General features: G+C 35.3%; 1 protein-coding gene across 1 annotated transcript; it reads left to right on the top strand.

Annotated features, from left to right (window-relative positions):
- The first annotated feature begins 1,384 nt into the window (after positions 1 to 1,384).
- TRMT44 (tRNA methyltransferase 44 homolog) lies at positions 1,385 to 16,046 on the top strand. Its single transcript, XM_074540456.1, has 10 exons — positions 1,385 to 1,403; positions 1,642 to 1,759; positions 2,606 to 2,825; positions 4,003 to 4,071; positions 6,264 to 6,371; positions 10,473 to 10,579; positions 11,211 to 11,394; positions 12,043 to 12,247; positions 13,264 to 13,380; positions 15,814 to 16,046. Exons 1-10 carry the CDS (start codon positions 1,385 to 1,387, stop codon positions 16,044 to 16,046), a joined length of 1,380 nt encoding a protein of 459 aa, XP_074396557.1.
- Positions 16,047 to 17,401: the final 1,355 nt, after the last annotated feature.

Below are 17,401 nucleotides of genomic sequence, written 5' to 3'. Positions count from 1 at the left end.
ACAATGTTAAAATAGAAATTATTTTATGTAAGATGATACTTTTCTTTGAAGAAAGTACTTGCAGCAAAATAGCAGCCACAAGACTCCTAAATCTTTCAGAGAAAGAGAATTTATTACTCTTTTATCAGAAGAAATTTATTTCTTCCTGCTTTTCTGAAGTGTGAAGATGCCGTTAAAAAAAAAAAGTTGATACTGACCAGACAAAATCCTTTGTTTGAATAGAACTTATGCATTATGTATGATGTATATAAATATGTAACAAATTATTGTTTTTAAGGGTTAATCCTCTGTTAACGGGTGTCCTTTTTCGGGCTTAGGTTGCCCAGAAAAAGGTACCCAGGTGTCCGTAACCATTTGTTTCTGTTGTCTCATATTGTCCTAATCCAGATTATCCAAATTATTATTACTCTAATTATACTGCTATTTTTATAACCATTTTATTACTATTAAACTTTTAAAAATTTAAAAACAAGTCATTAGTGTTTTTCACATTAAGAAAGAATCTCAATTTGTTGGTTTTTGTTGGTTTTTTTTTAATGTTTTTGTATGTGTGAGGGGTTTTTTTGTTTGTTTTTGTTTTGCTTTGTGGTGATTTTTCTCTGTATGATGGTAAAATGCCCCAATAAATCCTGCTAATATAAATAAACTTGCATAGGGTAGAACTTGACACCGTTTTTAGATAAATTTTGGAAAGCTGTGGTATGGATTAAATTCTAGTAGTAGTGTTTTGGAAAGAATCAGAAGTCCAGAAAGAAAAAGAAGTCCAGCTCAATTTACAAGTCAAAAAGACTGATAGTCATTTATGGGGCACACTTGGGGTGTTCTTGAGGCCTTTGATTCTTACCTGATGCCTTCAAAAAATAGATGCCTTTAAAAAAATATTATATGTTGCAGTTTTGATTTATTTTTTCTTTTGATGCTAAGGGAAGATGCTCCTGAGCTGCATCTATAGAGTGTATCTCTAAGAAAAAGCCTAGGAGATTTTTATAATTATTTTTTTACAATTAAAAACTGTTAGAAGTGGAATTGCTAAGGATAGGACAAGGTAGCAGGACTTAACATTTACTCTATTGCTAATTAATTCTTGTCTAACTCAGAAAATTTTGGAGTCCATTGAAAATTGATTGTGTAGCCAGTGTAGCATTTTTACTTGCAAGAAGATTTGTTTTGATGGTAATTAAAAAGACATTTTCAAAACTGAGAACTTAAGAAGTTATTCTGAAGAAGTCACCCTAGGTAAACAATAGCTAAAAAGATTTTTTTAATTTTTAGAGGAAGTAATACTGCATATACACCTGCTTCCCAGGACTCTGGACTTGCTGTGGGATATTAATATACTAGAAAAATCTTATTGTTTAGTTTTTACTTTATTAAAATAGGTGTGATGAAAATGAATACTGCTGGTCAGCCCTTGATATTTTGGGAGCATCATGCCATAGAATGCTAAATTTGGAGAATTCAAATCATCCAGTAGTTTCAGAAGTCAGGAACACCAAGGAACAGATCTATTCCTGGCATTGTGCTCCTTTCTCTGTTGTTTTAGATCTTGCCTCAGTGGTTTGCAGGCAGAAGTTCATTTTGGTGCTAACCAGGGTGGGCTGCACCATGGAATAATAAACCCTTATTTGCATATCTTTTCAGATGTTTACAATGGAACTGTGACCTTTCTGCCTTTGGAGGAAAACAGTGAAGGAAAATACCTCGTTAAAAAGTGCAATATTTATCAAATTCAACTTAAACACATAAAAGATGAGGAATGGTAAGTGTGGAGTGAGAAGAGGAAGCAAACAGTAAGTTATTGCAAGAGTCACACAGTGGTTTAGTATTGCTATGTAGGCAATTTAGATTTTATAATTTTCTGCTTGATTAGTAAATTACAGTAGTGGTGTGATGTGAGTGCGCAGTGCTCTCTAAAAAGAAACATCTACAATACCCAGAATCATGTAAAACAAACTTGTTTCACCTTTGAATGTAAAGATTTACTGTACCTTTGTGTGATTTAGAAAAAATATGCCTCTTGTGATCACGAGGATGTAATAGTGCCTGTAGCAGTGCCTGTGGGTCTGTGGGTGTCAGTAAGGGGAGGGTCAAACCACAGTTGCTGTAAATGCCTGAGCTTTAGTCATTGAAATGTAGACCAGTCAGTTTGGTCCTGAGCATCCAGGGATGCTCTAATAAAATCTGAATAATGTTAGAGATGATGAAAATAATGAGTTGTGATAATGGGTATATTTTTCTCTTAATTTTGCCTGTTATTTTTCAGGAATTTGAGAAATTGACTTTCATTGTTTAGTGTTTGGCTGTCTTGTGAGGTCAGGTTGCTCATCATCTATGAGTCCTCATTTATTGTGTTAAATGCAGGCTGGACTCTTATGTACTGTGATTGAATTGGGAGCTAACAAAATTCAGAGGAAACTGTTCCATTATTCAGTAATTTCATTGGTTTATTATTTCTCTACATATTTACTTATTCTCCAGTCTAGTTTTATATCCCTGATCTGCTGATTTTCTCAACTTCATCCTTGTTTTCTCTGTCCTTGAGATAGCTGAGATAATGAAATGCTGTATTTATACTAAGTTGTTTGTTTGTTTGTTTGTTTTTAAGGTCTATATCTGTTGTAGCTCCATTTCCAGAAGATTGGTTTTCAGATGGAATTGTGTACCCCAAACTAGCGTGGCTTGGAAATGAACTTTTGTTCAAACTGGCTAAATGGTCTGTGGAGCAAAAACTTAGTGAGTTTAAAAGTACACTCTCCCTCATTTCAGTAGCAAAATACAGCAAGGTTTATCAGGACCTCAAAGAAAAGTACAAAGAGATGGTAAAGGTAAGTTCAAGCAGTAAATGCAGTAATGTTGTCCTTATTTTTTTTCTTTGTGTAATGAAGCTGCTTATTTCATTTTTTTTTTAATTAAAGAAGCCATTGAATTATAATGTATGTTTTTCAGTTTTGTGTTTTGGGTTTTATTTTGGCAAATATAGAGAATACAGCAGTTCAGTCCTTGCACAAACTTAATTGGAAAAGCAGGATTTAGAGCCAAATTCACAATAAATACTTGGATATTTTGGATGTATAGCTTGTGATAAAAAGGAAGAAGTAGGTCAGTGGAATAAATAGAAATCCACATTTTAGAAGTCATAAATAAAACACCTCCTTCCCCAAAACCTTTGGATACTATCTTAATATGTGTTTGAATTAGAGGAGCAGTGTTGTAATTTTTTTTTTTCTTATCCTGGAGATCCTGAAGAGCAACAGAGTGCTGTATGAAGTAATGTCTGTATTCTTGCAAACTTGGCTCTAGCTGCAAACAAAAAAATTGGTCAATGCTTTTGTAAAACATACAGTGAAAATGCTGAAATGTTTTACTGTTAATATTTCTGTACTAACAGGAAGAAACAAAGCAGAGGAGAATTTGAGTTTTGGGTAAGGCAATAATTCAGTCTTGAGTTCTGTAGTAGAATTGCTGCAGTTGAGCATTTTAGTTATTGTTTCAATTCTTTGTTTACAAAGTAACACTTAGGAATAATACTTAACTTTCTGTCTTCCTACTTCAGATTTTGATTCTTCACGTTCTGTTGTGCCAGGATAATTCCAGGTCTTTTCCTTGTGAAAAGAAATTTACAAATGTTCATGTTCTTAGTGTTGCAGAGGTATAGATAAGATTTTTTTTTTCTGTGAGAAAGTTAAGCTAAAGATACATGGTCTGTTACAGAACACATGCAGCTGTTTTCTTGTGACCTGCACATGTGGAGCCAAAATGTTCATAGAAACTTTATTGTTTGGTTGAATCAAACAGTCTTTATATTCTCTGGGTATATTTTAATGAGGTTAAAGTCCAAAATCTGTTCAGAAAGTCCTGAAGTTCTGTCCAGAACTCCAGAAACCTACTGAAGTGAATAAGTATCCAAATTGCTGTGTCTCAACATTTTTAAGGTTATTTCAGATGATGCAGAAAATAAATTTTTATCTATTTTTTCATTCTATTTTTTTTTTTTTCCTGAAGGTGTGGCCTGAAGTGACAGATCCTGAGAAATTTGTCTATGAAGATGTTGCCATTGCCACTTACTTGCTGGTAGGGAACTGCTTTACCTAATAATATGCAGTAAGGTTGTATTTCATGATAATAGAACCTCTCTAAAGAAGATCATTTTAGAGGTAAACAAAAACTTCTTTGTAAATATGATGAAGATTTGCAGTCTTCTCTCACAGGAAATTTGTCATCTACATACACAAGATTTATTTCTTTCTAAGTGAAAAAGTCAAAAGCACTATTGTAGAAGTGATAAATTGAATCAATTGGAGATTAGGATTGATTGTTTTATAAATTTTTCTATTACTTGTTCATTTTATATTATGAACAAATAAATACGTAGTGTTTTTTACTGCTATGCCTTTTCTCTATAAAATTTCAGCTCAAATCCCATCTTCAAGTGTAATAAGGTCAACTGCAGATGCTAGAAGTTCAGATAAATGCTTGGTGCAATTTTCTCAAGCATCTATCTGCTTGGGATTCTATGAAAATTCTGCTACCTGCAATTCTTAGAAACATCAGGTTTTTAAAAGGCAGGCACATATTTTTGTTTTCCATCCAGGGTATGGTAAGAACATGTCTATATTTGAACTATACTTGTAGCATCTTACCTAAATCAGTATTTCTGAGTAAGTTAGCTCATTTATAGTACTCATTGAGGACTATTTAATTTTGTTAATTAGGTGTTTAACCTTCAACCTTAGATACTGGCTTGTGGAAAGAGCTATATAATAGACTCATCTTTACCATTTTTACCACCATTTTAATATTCAGTGTTGAAAATTAGGAGTTTAGTTGTAGCCACAAGAAAATTCTAGAGTGATAGCATTTTTATACATGTGATTGTTGGTTTACAGTGGTTGTGTTTTGGCTAATATAGCAGTAGTTTTCAGAGAGTTATTTAAGTCATTCAATATGCAGCTTATGTAAATGAAAACTTAAAGTATGGTATTAATTAGCTAACCTGCTGCAAAATGTTCAGGTATTATTTGATGGTATATGAAAGTCATTGTTAAGAAGTACATTACACAGGTGATTTTCTAAGGAAAAGTAGGTCCAGTGTAAAGTTTTTATGGGTTAATGGCATCTGTGTGTGACCTCATTTTATTTTCCAATCAGATTGACATCACTCACTATGCAGGAGCATGGCCAAGGGCATCGCTGTTGTGTTGTAAAAACCTCTGCAGGAATTGGGGCATAGGTAGGATCTGTGAAGGAGGTAATTAGGGATTTCTGCATACTGCCTAGTGGCACAGTGCAATGATTGGTAAATCTAAAACCGTAATCCATGAGATTAGCAGACTGTGTTGATCTTGAGCTTTTTTCCTTCTAGCAAAACTGACATTGTTACAAATACTTATTTTCATAGTTAAGTACTCTTCAAGATTTTTGGTAGTCATAGTGAAAATCAGAGTGCAGAGTTACAAATGTGTGATCTCTAATTTCTCATTGAAGGAAAAAGAGTTGGAAAATGGTGAAGGTTAAAGCATACTCTGCAGAGAAACAGCCACTTATTAATTATGAATTATATATCTGTGTAAAAGTAACTACTTATGTACAGATCAGGGACTAGAATTTCTTAAATGCTTTGGGGTCCCTTAGCTGGTCTAGAATTTGGGGCAGTTACCTTGCTAGGTAACACTGTTGCTTTGTTCAGTAAAAGGGATGTTTTATATATATATAGTATATCACTAAGTGATTACAAAGAATATTTTGGGGTTTATTTTCAGCTCTGCCATCAATACTTTCTTTAATACAGTGAATATAAATGTATCTGTGGTGTTCTTGCAGAGACACTGATGAACTTGAGTTGATACTTCCCTTGCTTTCCACTGTTCTGCTCTTGCATCCATTGTTTCAGCAATTTATTTTACATTTATGTTCATTCTAGCCCAGAGTTGTAAAGCCCTGATTAATTTCAACTCCTATTACTCAAAACAGAGTGGAGGATGTGCTTAGCATTTAGAAAATTATTGATATTTTACAAAATAATTCTTGTTTCACTCTATAAACAGTGGGTTTCTGTTTTGGTGGGGGTTTTTTTGTTTTGTTTTGGGATTTTTTTAGGTTTTCCTTTTTTTTCTCTAAATTTATTTTACCTGTGAGTGCAATGAATGTTTTCTGTCAAATCTGCATTTCCAGGTTTCCTTTTTCATCTCAAATAACGTTCAATAAGGTTTCTTATAGGGAAACTTGAGAGCAGAAGCCTAATATGTTTTGTTTACTCTTCTTAGATTCTTTGGGAAGAAGAGAGAAAAGAAAAAGGGTTGACCAAGAAGCAGTCATTTGTAGATCTTGGATGTGGAAATGGTTTGCTGGTTCATATTCTAAACAACGAAGGGGTAAATAGAATGATTTAAAAAATAATTATTAAAAACTAGTGTCAGTATTCTTGTTATGCTTTCCTTTTATTTGGCATGCAAATAGCCAAAATAAATTAATTCATGTTGCTAAAACTGGATTTTGTCACTCTAGTTGCTAACAGAAAATCCTACCAGAGGATTAGATCATTCGTTTATTTATCTTAGTGTATTTAATTTAAATTGAGGGCTATTTTTTCTCAGGTAAGAAACTAAAAGGAAAAAGAAAACGTAATGGAGTACTTTAGTTATGCAGAAAGGAACGTGAAATTTCGACATACCTCTCACAAGATGTGTTCATGAACTTATTTTTATCCGAACTGAATTCTACTTGTGATGTCACAAAATGTTTTTCTATATCTTTGAAAGCAATCCTGAGATTTCTTAATTAAAAATGCCTAACAGCATACTGTACTTTTTGGAGTAAAAATGTAGCAACAGCATAATTCAGTTTGTTGAGGCATGGTTTCTGAAATAGCAATGACAGAACAGTGAAACTAAACAAAACCCATTGAAGGTGGGTCTGTCTGTTTCAGAAAATTGCATTTTCCACTTTTGGGCAACATGGGGAAATTTATAGAGGAAATGAATATCTCTTATTAGATAAAGAGACATCAGTGGGGGAGTAGGGAAATGTTCCAAGTTCTCCTAGCACAAAGTTTCTATTCTTGTGTGGCCAGAAAACTTTTGTGTAACATTAGCTGCTGTTTTCCATGTGGATTTTTCAGTCAGTCATTCCTTCAGTGCTGACAAACATTGGCTGTCCAAAAAATCATGTATGAGAGTTTTATGAGACTTTTTTTAGTAATTGATTTTTCTTAGTTCTGCACGAGATTCTTGGATTTCAAATACTACACATTCTTCATTTCTTGTTTTAGTTTCCAGTCTATTTCCTCTTCCCTTTAAATCAGACAGGGGAAAAAACTGTTTGGGTTTCAGTAGCTGAAAGGTGGTTCTCCACTAGGGACTGCTTAGAGTAGCATTTTTCATTGAGCTCTGTGGATGCTGCAGTACTCAACTTGTGAAAGGCTTTGATATTTTAAAAACAAACAAACCAAAAAACAACACCTCTGTTTTTACATTTGTAGAGATAGAGATTTTCAAGAACAGTCTCAGTAGGTGTGCCCAGGTAAAATTTTGAACCAGATATATTAAGGTTTCCTAGTTATTCCCTTAATATTTCAAAGGGAAGAAAGGGAATAAAAGTATTCAGATGAAATGGCAAAGCTGGTTTTTGTTATGTGTCTAAATTTTAACATGAATGAAATGTTTGAAGTTACTATGTACTTTTACTGAACCTATTTGAAATTTCTGAAAAAAAGTAGTACTTAAATTGAGTATTTTTGTTCAAATATTTCAGCATCCAGGAAAAGGAATTGATGTGAGGAGAAGAAAAATATGGGACATGTATGGACCAGGGACGCATTTAGAGGTATTATGCAAATGTATGTCAGTCTTACTGATCTCTACATTTATTCATTTGTTCATTGTTTCAGGATGTATTGATGCAAGTGTAAGGAAGCATACTGGGTTACACACACTTGTCTAAAGAGACCCATAGGTTTGTTATGCTGCTACCCATATCCCTTGGAGATGGAGTAAGTTGTAAAGGGAGAAAAGTATGAGAAAAATATTGTATTGTACCCTTGCATATTTGCAACTTGCTTGTTTCTCAGCCAAGAACCACTGGCATGATTTCTTACTGCATGTACAGACATGCACACCATGAAACAAGCTTTCTTTTTACCAGATGATCAGTATTAAGCAGCTTTGTTTGCACCACTAGTTCATGAAAGATAATAAAGCCACTCAAAATTTGGGATAATCACTTACTTGAAAGTGATTCTCACCTTCTAGTACTATGTTCTGTTTTGGGGAAAACATTGTTGGACCTCAAAGGAGGCAACATAAATAATTGCAATAAAAGTCTTCAAAAATGAACAAAATGTGTCTGCAAAAGGGATTATATTTCAAGTTTTTTGTTATCATTTTTATGAACAATTTGAGCGCGGGAACATTCACTTTGATTCCAAGCATTGTTAATATGATACTCATTAAAGTGTGGTGCCAATGAGAAATTGCCCTTGAGAGGTGAGGTGTTCCTGGTTTTTTGTTCTGCAGGTCTAAAATTTCTTGCTCTGTTCTGTCAAAATTGTCATCTCCCAATATAGTAAAATAATTTTCCATCTGTTGTTATTCTCTAGTAGTGTTGTTTAAAGTTCATTCAATATATTATGAATTGTTCATTCAACAATGAGGATGCTAGCTCATTAAATTAGGAAAGAACCTCAGTTTTCACAGGTGGGAGGTCACAGATTTCACTGTTGGGTAGCCTTCTCTTTGCCACCCTGCCATTTTGGGTACAAGTTGCCAAAACTGCCATGTTCCTTTACTGCAGTCTGCAAGCAGATCTTCCTGAAAAGCTTCAACAGACAACCCAGACCATCAATCTGTGGTGCTCCATCATTCCTGTTGTACTCTACTAAGTAACATCTGATCATGATGAACAGCATTGTCTCTTTGTGTTACATGTTCCTATTTCTGCCTAGAAAGAAAGAAACTATAAAATATATGCTGAAGAAAGTGATGATTGATTCTGGAAGGAGTTAGACCAGGAACAGGAAGGGTGAAATGATTTTGCAAGGCTCATGTAGCTACAGGAGCCACAGAAGGAAAAAGCACCTGCCCACAGCCTGTTGTTACCCCTGAAGCTAATTTTGTTTTGATCTTTACTTACAGCAGAGTTGCCGGGTAGATGTTGCCACCTGTGTGGTTCAGTACAGTTCTAACAACCTAAATGGATGTAACAGGTGGCACTCTGTGCTTCCAAACTGCTGTCAGACACAGTGAACACAAATGTGATTAGGAGTGGCTGTCAGAATGGGCAGTGGGGCACTGATAATCCATACTATGCCTAAATTGAATGATCAAAACCTAAATGTAAAGTATGAGCATTGTGTTTAATCAACCTTAAGAAAACACTTACCAAAGCCTTGGTAATTTAACATCCAGTAATCTGCCAAAAAAACTTGTTGCATTCATTATCTAGAAATGTTTATACATATCTACAAATAAACTGTAGTATTTAAAGAGAACAATTTTAAGTGAACAATCACCATATTGGTCCTTAAGAGGGATTTAGAAAGTAACCAAGATAGTCTGAAATTACCTAATTAGTGGTCTTGTTTTATTTTATTCTTTACATGTGAAATTCACATGTACATGTGAATTTTAAGCTCTTAAAACATATCTTTTCTATATAAAGAGAACTTTTAGAGAGAACTTTATAAAGAGAACTTAAAGAGAACATATCTTTTCTATATTCTAGAACTTTGCTTAAAGGATGTGGAAATTCAAATCTAAAACTTTTTTCAAATTTGCCCAATAATTATTTTAATGTTCATGCATATTTTTAGGAAAGAGTGGCTACTTTCATGGTGTCAACATCTTTCAGTACTTTCTCTTCTGAACTTAGTTCAAAGTGAGAAAATGTATTTGTGAGGCATAAACATTATAGCCAGTGTAGAGTATTTGAATTTAGCCTGTATGAAGAATTCATCCTCTTGGTTTCTTTTGTTTGTTATTGTTTTATTATATGTGAATGATAGCATGTGAAGAGTGGTGTTCTGTATACTAGGATTTGATTTGGGCAGCATCTGTGAAGGAGGAGAAAATAACAATGAAGCTGTGTTCTGATTTATTGCTGTGTGAGTCCTACAGGCAGCAAATTAAGTGTCTCTCTGAAAAACTGAGTTCAGGCATACAAGTGATAGAAAGAGATTGGCAAGCAATCATAATTTAGTATATGATATTTGTTTATATATATTTAAATGCCAGATATCTTAATCAGAGTTGCTATTCTACTGTTTTGCTGACCCATGTTTTGTGGGTGTTTTTTGCTTAATTGCTTCTCTGTAGCTATAAAAAATTGCTAACTGAGGAAAACATAGTTGGTGTCTGTGGTGCTCACTCACCTTGTATTTGTCAGCTGGTATTACTTGATATTGCTGCTTAGTGCTTTAAATAAAATGCTTTAAAGAAACCTGTAAGAGGATTCACTTGCTGTGTTGTTCTGTTTTTTAGGAAGCTACAATCATTCCAGGTGACAGTCACCTCTTTCCAGACACTGACTGGCTCATAGGAAACCATTCAGATGAATTAACACCGTGGATACCTGTAATTGCAGCTAGGTATTTTTGCAGAGGGAGGGGAGTGGGATGGAAGGAATTAAAAAAACAAACTGGCAGAAAAAACCCAAACATTCCCCACCCATAATTACGTATGTAGGCTTGATAAAAACTCAGCTTTGGTTCCACACCAGTTGTTCTTTTAAGACTGGCTGCTTTTGATGCAAGTTGATTATTTTTACAAAGTGTTTTTGTGGAGAAGTGCAGATGCAGTATTTACTTTCTCATAGAATTCAGTGCAGTATTTTGCTTTTGAAATTCAAAAACCAAAACTGTTTTTTATTCCTCCTATGTGAAGCTGTTGATTGTTTTTTGTTGTTTTTTTTTCTTGTGAATACAAGCTAATGGTTCTGCCTTCCCTCGTGCTGTTGAGCTCTTTACGAACAGCAAAATTAATTTGGTTTTACTTCTGCAAACTAAGTTGGCAAAGTAGGTTGCTGCATCAAATACTTTGTGAAATGGTATTTGTGACTAAATTAATCTTTTGATTGAAAAAGAAAGTTATAAATGTTACTGCATGAAGCTCTGTATTTAATAAAAATTCCATTGTTGCTTTCACCTGATAGGTTGTTTGTTAAATTTTTGTATTTTCTGAAGTAACTTACTGTTCAGCAGTTTGTTATCCTTCTTGTAGGTCTTCCTATTCATGTTGTTACTTCGTGCTGCCATGCTGCTTCTTTGATTTCCATGGAAAATACAGCCGAAGACAATGCAAGAAAACTCAGTACAGAGAATATCTTGATTTTGTTGCCCAAGTAGGATTTGTGTGTGGCTTTCATGTGGAAGAAGATTGCCTTAGAATTCCATCAACAAAAAGGGTAATTTTGGCCTCTGTCTTTTTTCTTAAATCTGCTCTGTTTGAAGCATATGGATGTTTGTTTATTTTTATTGTTGTAAGATAAGACTATAGTCAGCTTCATTACTTGATACAATATGCTCTGAAAAGAGATTAAAAATACTCATTGTTTTCTTGGGAATTACACTCTTAATGTTATTGGTACAGTCCCTATAAAAAAGAAAAAAACAACAGGAAAAAATGAAATGTTTCATAATTTTCTCTTATGTCACTCTATATGATGGAAAACTTAAAACCTAATTTTTTGCCTTAATTTTTCTAGCTGCCTGTCCTACTTTTTTGTACTTATTGCTGTTTTTCTTGTCCAGTGAAATTTAAAGTGAAATGTTCTGAGTGGGAAAAGGTGTCCAGCTTTAAATAATCTGAGGGTCAGGAACAATATTTTTGCTGTGTGATTTTATAGCATGATGGATTATGATTTGTTTACTGGATTTCTTCTGGGACACCAATATTCAAAGACTGGAATTAAAAACCCCTCAGGTGTTACTGAGCATTGAGTTGGTATTGGATTTTATTTTAGTAGTGAGAAACTACATAAACATGTGGAGTTTGTGGGGCTGGGTGTAAGTACAGGACTCTGATAGTGACTTACTTGTTTCTGCCAAAATAGGTCAGTTTTGTAGGGAAAAGCAGGAGCTATCCAGCTGCAGAACGTGCTCTGATTGACGAGCAGATAACACAGTTTATTAACGGTCGTCGGACCTGTGCTGGGGCCACGTGTGACAGAAGGCTTGGATTTAACCATGAGCATCACTCTGGTGGTCTGTGCAAAGAAGCAGGCTCAGAACCTCCTGAAGATGAGACTGAGACAGCTGGTACAATTTGGATGCCTGGATTTCAACCCAGAGAAAAAGTAGAACAAGTCAGAAATTGTGCTTCCCTCCCTCAGGACTTTGTAGATGAAGTGGTTCTCAATGTGGCAAACTTGCTGTTAAATGCAGCCCCCCAGAAATCATGTTCTGATAAACAGGGTGGAAATATGAATACCTGGAATCAAGGAGGTGAGGTTATCTTTCCTTTACACTATCTTTAGCTGGCAGAACATGTCTTTTCCAGCAAGTTTACAAGTTTTTGAATAGATTTTTAGGAAACACTGGGAACAATACAGTAGCAATCAAAGGTGCTTTTTTTCCACTATGTTTTATTGCATGTAGAAGAATATTTTGAGATTGGTTTGAGTTTTTTTCCTGGTTTACACTTAAAGACTATTATAGAATCAATTTTTATTAAACCAAACCCAGCTAAACCCACAACTCTACCCTATTTAGGGAGAATATTATGGTTTAGAATATTAACATAATAATTTGCTATACTTCTGTAAGAGTTTGTAAGAAGTCCTTCAAAGTGTCATTAGGTTTTACAACATGATTAGGAATTTTTAGTTTAGTTTTAGGAACAAAAAGAATGTTAAGCTACTGTTAATTGTATAAGCAGTCAGTTATCTGACTACTACCATCTTTCCATTTTCTTCCATCTGTTTTTATAATTTACTCACTGTAGTATGTCATATGTTACTGACTGGGTCTTCTAACTACATGCTTATAAACACTTCTTATTGCAATGAGGGTTACATGCTACCGTAAAAAAAGCAGAGCAAATAAAAAGTGTGTCTTACTGTGGAAATTCTGACCTGAGTCCTGTAAAGTGAAAGCTGCTGTTTTACAATATGCATGTAAAATATATTCCATACATCATATTGTGAGAAAAAAGTTGCTGCAGTCCTGGTAGATAATTCTGACACTCTGCTCATAATCATTACTGTATATAGAAGTTGAATTGTATTATAGTTTTATAGAGAAGTTTTTAATAATTCTACCACTTTTTATTGCAGAAAGCCTTTCTTTGAGAGAAGTGGCAGAACACTTGGATAAAGAGGTTTTAAAAAAGCTGAAAAGTGAATATGGAGGCCTGCAGACACTACTCAAAAACAATCATCAAGTATTTGAAGGTAAAGGAGTTTTGAGTTTTGGTTTTTTTTCTCCTTAATTATTTATTTTATCTCCTCTATATGCAGTTAAACTTAACTGAAAAATTACTATGCTGGTGGTTTTTTTAACTGCTTTTTGTATCTTTGCAGAAAACTGCATATTCTTTATGTGCCCATTGCTCCAAGATATTGTTAGTAAAGCTCTTATGAATTGAGATTGGTAAGGCATCTATCAGCAAAGTGTTCTGCACTGACTGTATCTGAAAAGACAAGCCTTTAGTTTAGGTGGCTGATTTGACGCTATTCTTTGACCTCTTACTCTTGTTTCTTCCTATGAAATATTGATGGTTTTGAGGCTGTCAAATACAGAGCAATATTACTGAAGCATTTAGCTGAGGCTTAGTCTGACCACACCAAGCCCCAAAGTGTAAATGCTGACATGAAGCAAAATTAGCCTCCCTAAGAACCTGTAATTGTGAGGCTTGATGCGTTTATAAAGCTTGTGTTTGTGTAGTTTGTGGTAGCATGGCAGAAAGAACTCTGTAGCAAGTCTCCATGGCTGGTTGAGTTTGTTTATAGCAGTTTTTTGGGTTTGGCTTTTTTTTCCCCTGTTGTAATGTGTGGTGACAGTGTGCTTTGTGTCATTTGTGCTTTGGGGCTTTTTTGTGAGTGTGAAGTTTTGCAAAACTAAAATGTAGCTTTGCAGTAATACGAGATGTTCAAGGTTTTATCAGTATTAAAGCTGTTTCAAATTTCAAAATGTGTTATGTCCTAACAGTTCCATGTCTCCTGTAAAATACTGATGAACTAATCCATGGAAAGTAATCCTGATTATGCAACCTCTTTGTTGCCAGTGGTCAGCTTAAGCAAGTTTAGCATCCACTAAATATTTGTGTACACTTGGCTGATAGAATCCTCCTGAGTTACCATCCATTAAAAAGAGTTGGTCACATGGAGTTTTTTATATGTCTGAATTTGGTTTCCTATCATTAGGAGTAGCTGAAATAGGTTTTGCAATGTGTTACATTGTAAATGGAATGAGCATCTTAAATTGGCTTGGAGGCTGTGTGCGCATTACATATGAAGAGAGGACTGGGATTAAGTCAGACCATCTCAGTAATTTATGTCACAGGGCTTGGGGAGAGACCACTTGATTGCTCTCTTAGTAGCATGTCACCATAACAAGAAACTTCTGGTGGTCTCCAAGGACATTGCTCCTGCCCTGGAGGACAGAGAAGAACATAGCTACAGCTCTTTTGTCATCTTTACTGATTTTTTTTTTCTTTTGAAACATGGTAGCAGATGAATGTACACACACACCAAACAGAAAGTGGTTGTTAGAATAATTGATCAGTGGCAGTTTCTTTAGATCAGGTATCTTGTCCAATACAAGACTGATTTTCTAGGAAAAAATTATGTTTGATAATAAATAAGTGTTAATTTTTCTTCTTCTTTTGTGAGGAAGCTCAGCTGAAATTGCTTCTTGATTGGCTTAGTATGAGTTCAGATCTGTCTGTGTATCACAAGGAAACCTGGAGACATTAATTCATCCAGGGCAGACTGTGTGATGTTCAACTTCCACTGGACTTGTTACTTTTCGAATAGCAATGATCAGAATGCAGAATAGTATTGGTTAACTATCCCAAGCTACAAGTGTCTGAGAGAGAAGGTGTGATTGAAGCAGTGTATGAAAGTAGAACATGGCAACTTAAAAGTGGCAGATTCTTTCCTCTTCATTTTTACTGTTGTTTGTCATCTGTTTTTTTCTTCCTCTCTGGCTAACTTCCTTTCATCTGTTTTGTTTACTCATTTAAGGAGTTGACAGAGATTCACAAGTGTGTATGTGTGCAGTTCATGGTCCTAACACAGAAAATTAATTTAAAAAACCCAAAGTGCTGAATCCTTATTAACCAATGATAACTGAGTGCAGTTTCACGTGAAGGATTAGACTCGTCATCTCCTTGGTGCAGTGTGTTTTTGGGTCAGTGAACTGTGAAAGTAGCAGAAGACACTTGCTGGTAATCACATTTTAGATGTGGAATCATAAAGTTAAAAACATGGGAAGAATTACAGTTCTTGAAGTTAAAACTTCTTTTGTTAGAACTTGCAATCTAAGTTCAGATGATTTTACTCTCAATGATCCCAACTGCTATATTTAAAATGAGCTAAAAAATGTCTACAAAGATGATGCAAAGGTGCCTCAAACTATTCAGCATCGCAGTGAAACATCTCTCAGGGAAATCAATCAAGTCTTCTTTTTACTGTGTCTGCATTGTCTTTGTAGTGATTTGTTGTTACTTCCTTCTGTTTCTGTGCAAATGGCTCATCTAGTTTTGCCTGAGTGATCCATTTGTAGAGTGTTTTTTATTCACAGAATGTCACTACAATTTTTTCCAGTATAATTACTATGGATGTCTATTAACAGCTGGATTTTTGTTTGTTTTTAAATCTTAGTTCTGAATGGGAGAGTTCATATTCGTGACTGGAGGAAAGAGAAACCACCAAGTAAAACTAAACCTGAAGTGAAGCGGCGCCTTTCAGCTGAAGCATTTAAAACACGCCTCTGTTGGTTTTTCATTCATCATCCTGATGGTTGTTCTTTACCTTCTGAAGCTTGCCCATATGCCCATGGGACTGAGGAGCTAAGGCAGTCTCAGATGATTAAGAAGAAAAAACATATACAGTAATAAAATGTTGCAACTTCTGTTTAGATTCATGTACATAAGAGAATCTATGATTGACTTTGGGACTGCCTAGTGTGTGAACATCTGTACAATATGGAGGGATTTTCCTCATTTCTGTGCATCTTATTTTGCAGTTGGTTTACAAGTTCTCCTGTATTTCTAATTCGTTATTTTTTTATTAACAGCTAATAGGTATACTAAAGTACATATATATTTTTGGATATACAGCTTGTCTAGCTTGCATTTATATAAGTAGAAAAGTTTAAAAACTTAATTTCTTGGGAAACTCCACATGATCCTTAATCAGATCAAAAGTACATGACGCAGCATTTTCAAGCCCTGAAAATTAGCCTGTTTTGTTCCACATTTTCAAAGAGTCTTAGAGAAACTACTCTGTCCAGCCATCCAGGTGCCACTCTGGCAGCCACCCCTGCAGCACCTGAGCTGGGGCTGAAGCCCCTTCGCAGCAGGCAGCTCCAGTGAGCCCAGGGTTGTCCTGCTTGTCTCCCTACACCCCCCCCACACACACAGTCAGACAAGGTTCCTTTACTCCCTGGCCCCAGGCTTCCCATGGCACAGGTCTCAATCCTTAAAATAATTTAAACTTTGTGCAACAACAAAACAGCTCAAGCTGCTGCCTCTGATGAGGGACTTTGTACAAAGGAACTCCTGGGTTTTTATACCCTTACAGGCTCAGCACACAAAGTCTGGGGATCCTCAGCTCCTGCCTCATCCCTGAGTGTCCAATGCCGCCACAGGTCCCCAGGCCCTTTCCTATGTGAAGGGTGGCATTTCTCAGCCTCTTGCCTGGGGCTCCCACCACTTAGAGCTCAACCTGCAGTTCACACTGCAGCTGCTCACCTTGCTACCTGCACTGAATGTGTTCCTCAACAGGAGGATTTATGGTTTCTTATAATTCATAGTGGCTCTTGGGAGTCTTGGAATCAGAAATGAGAGAGATTTCACTCTTTCGTGGCTTGATAGCTTCCTTTCCAAATTACTATGCAGTAATAATATAGAATACCCTTCATGGTCCTTTCCTTGCATTTTATTTTGATTCAAAGTAATTGGTTTGCAAGAAGAATTTTCTGGGAAATTACTGTGGAAGCCTTCAGATGTAGGTGTAGGTTATTAAGGGTTTGTAGGCCACACTATCATAGATGCATAGAAGGAGTTGTGTTGTAAGCAACCTTAAAGATCATCTACTCCCCTGCCATGGGCAGAAACATCTTTCACAGATTCCTCAAAGCCTCATCCAACCTGGCCTTTACTTATTTTCAAAGTAAGGAGTAAAAGTAGAAAATCTGTTTAATAATATTAGGATGATGAGGTTTCTGTGTATCAGATATCAAAGGAAT

Source organism: Zonotrichia albicollis, chromosome 5, assembly GCF_047830755.1.
Source record: "Zonotrichia albicollis isolate bZonAlb1 chromosome 5, bZonAlb1.hap1, whole genome shotgun sequence".
NCBI lineage: Eukaryota > Metazoa > Chordata > Aves > Passeriformes > Passerellidae > Zonotrichia > Zonotrichia albicollis.
Note: the sequence above shows the minus strand (reverse complement) of the source record. Positions and strands in the feature narration are given on the sequence as shown.

Coding starts and splice junctions, on each gene's coding strand:
- TRMT44 (XM_074540456.1), top strand. Junction 2,826..4,002: donor AGTACAAAGAGATGGTAAAG/GTAAGTTCAAGC, acceptor TTTTTCCTGAAG/GTGTGGCCTGAAGTGACAGA. Junction 11,395..12,042: donor GAATTCCATCAACAAAAAGG/GTAATTTTGGCC, acceptor CTGCCAAAATAG/GTCAGTTTTGTAGGGAAAAG.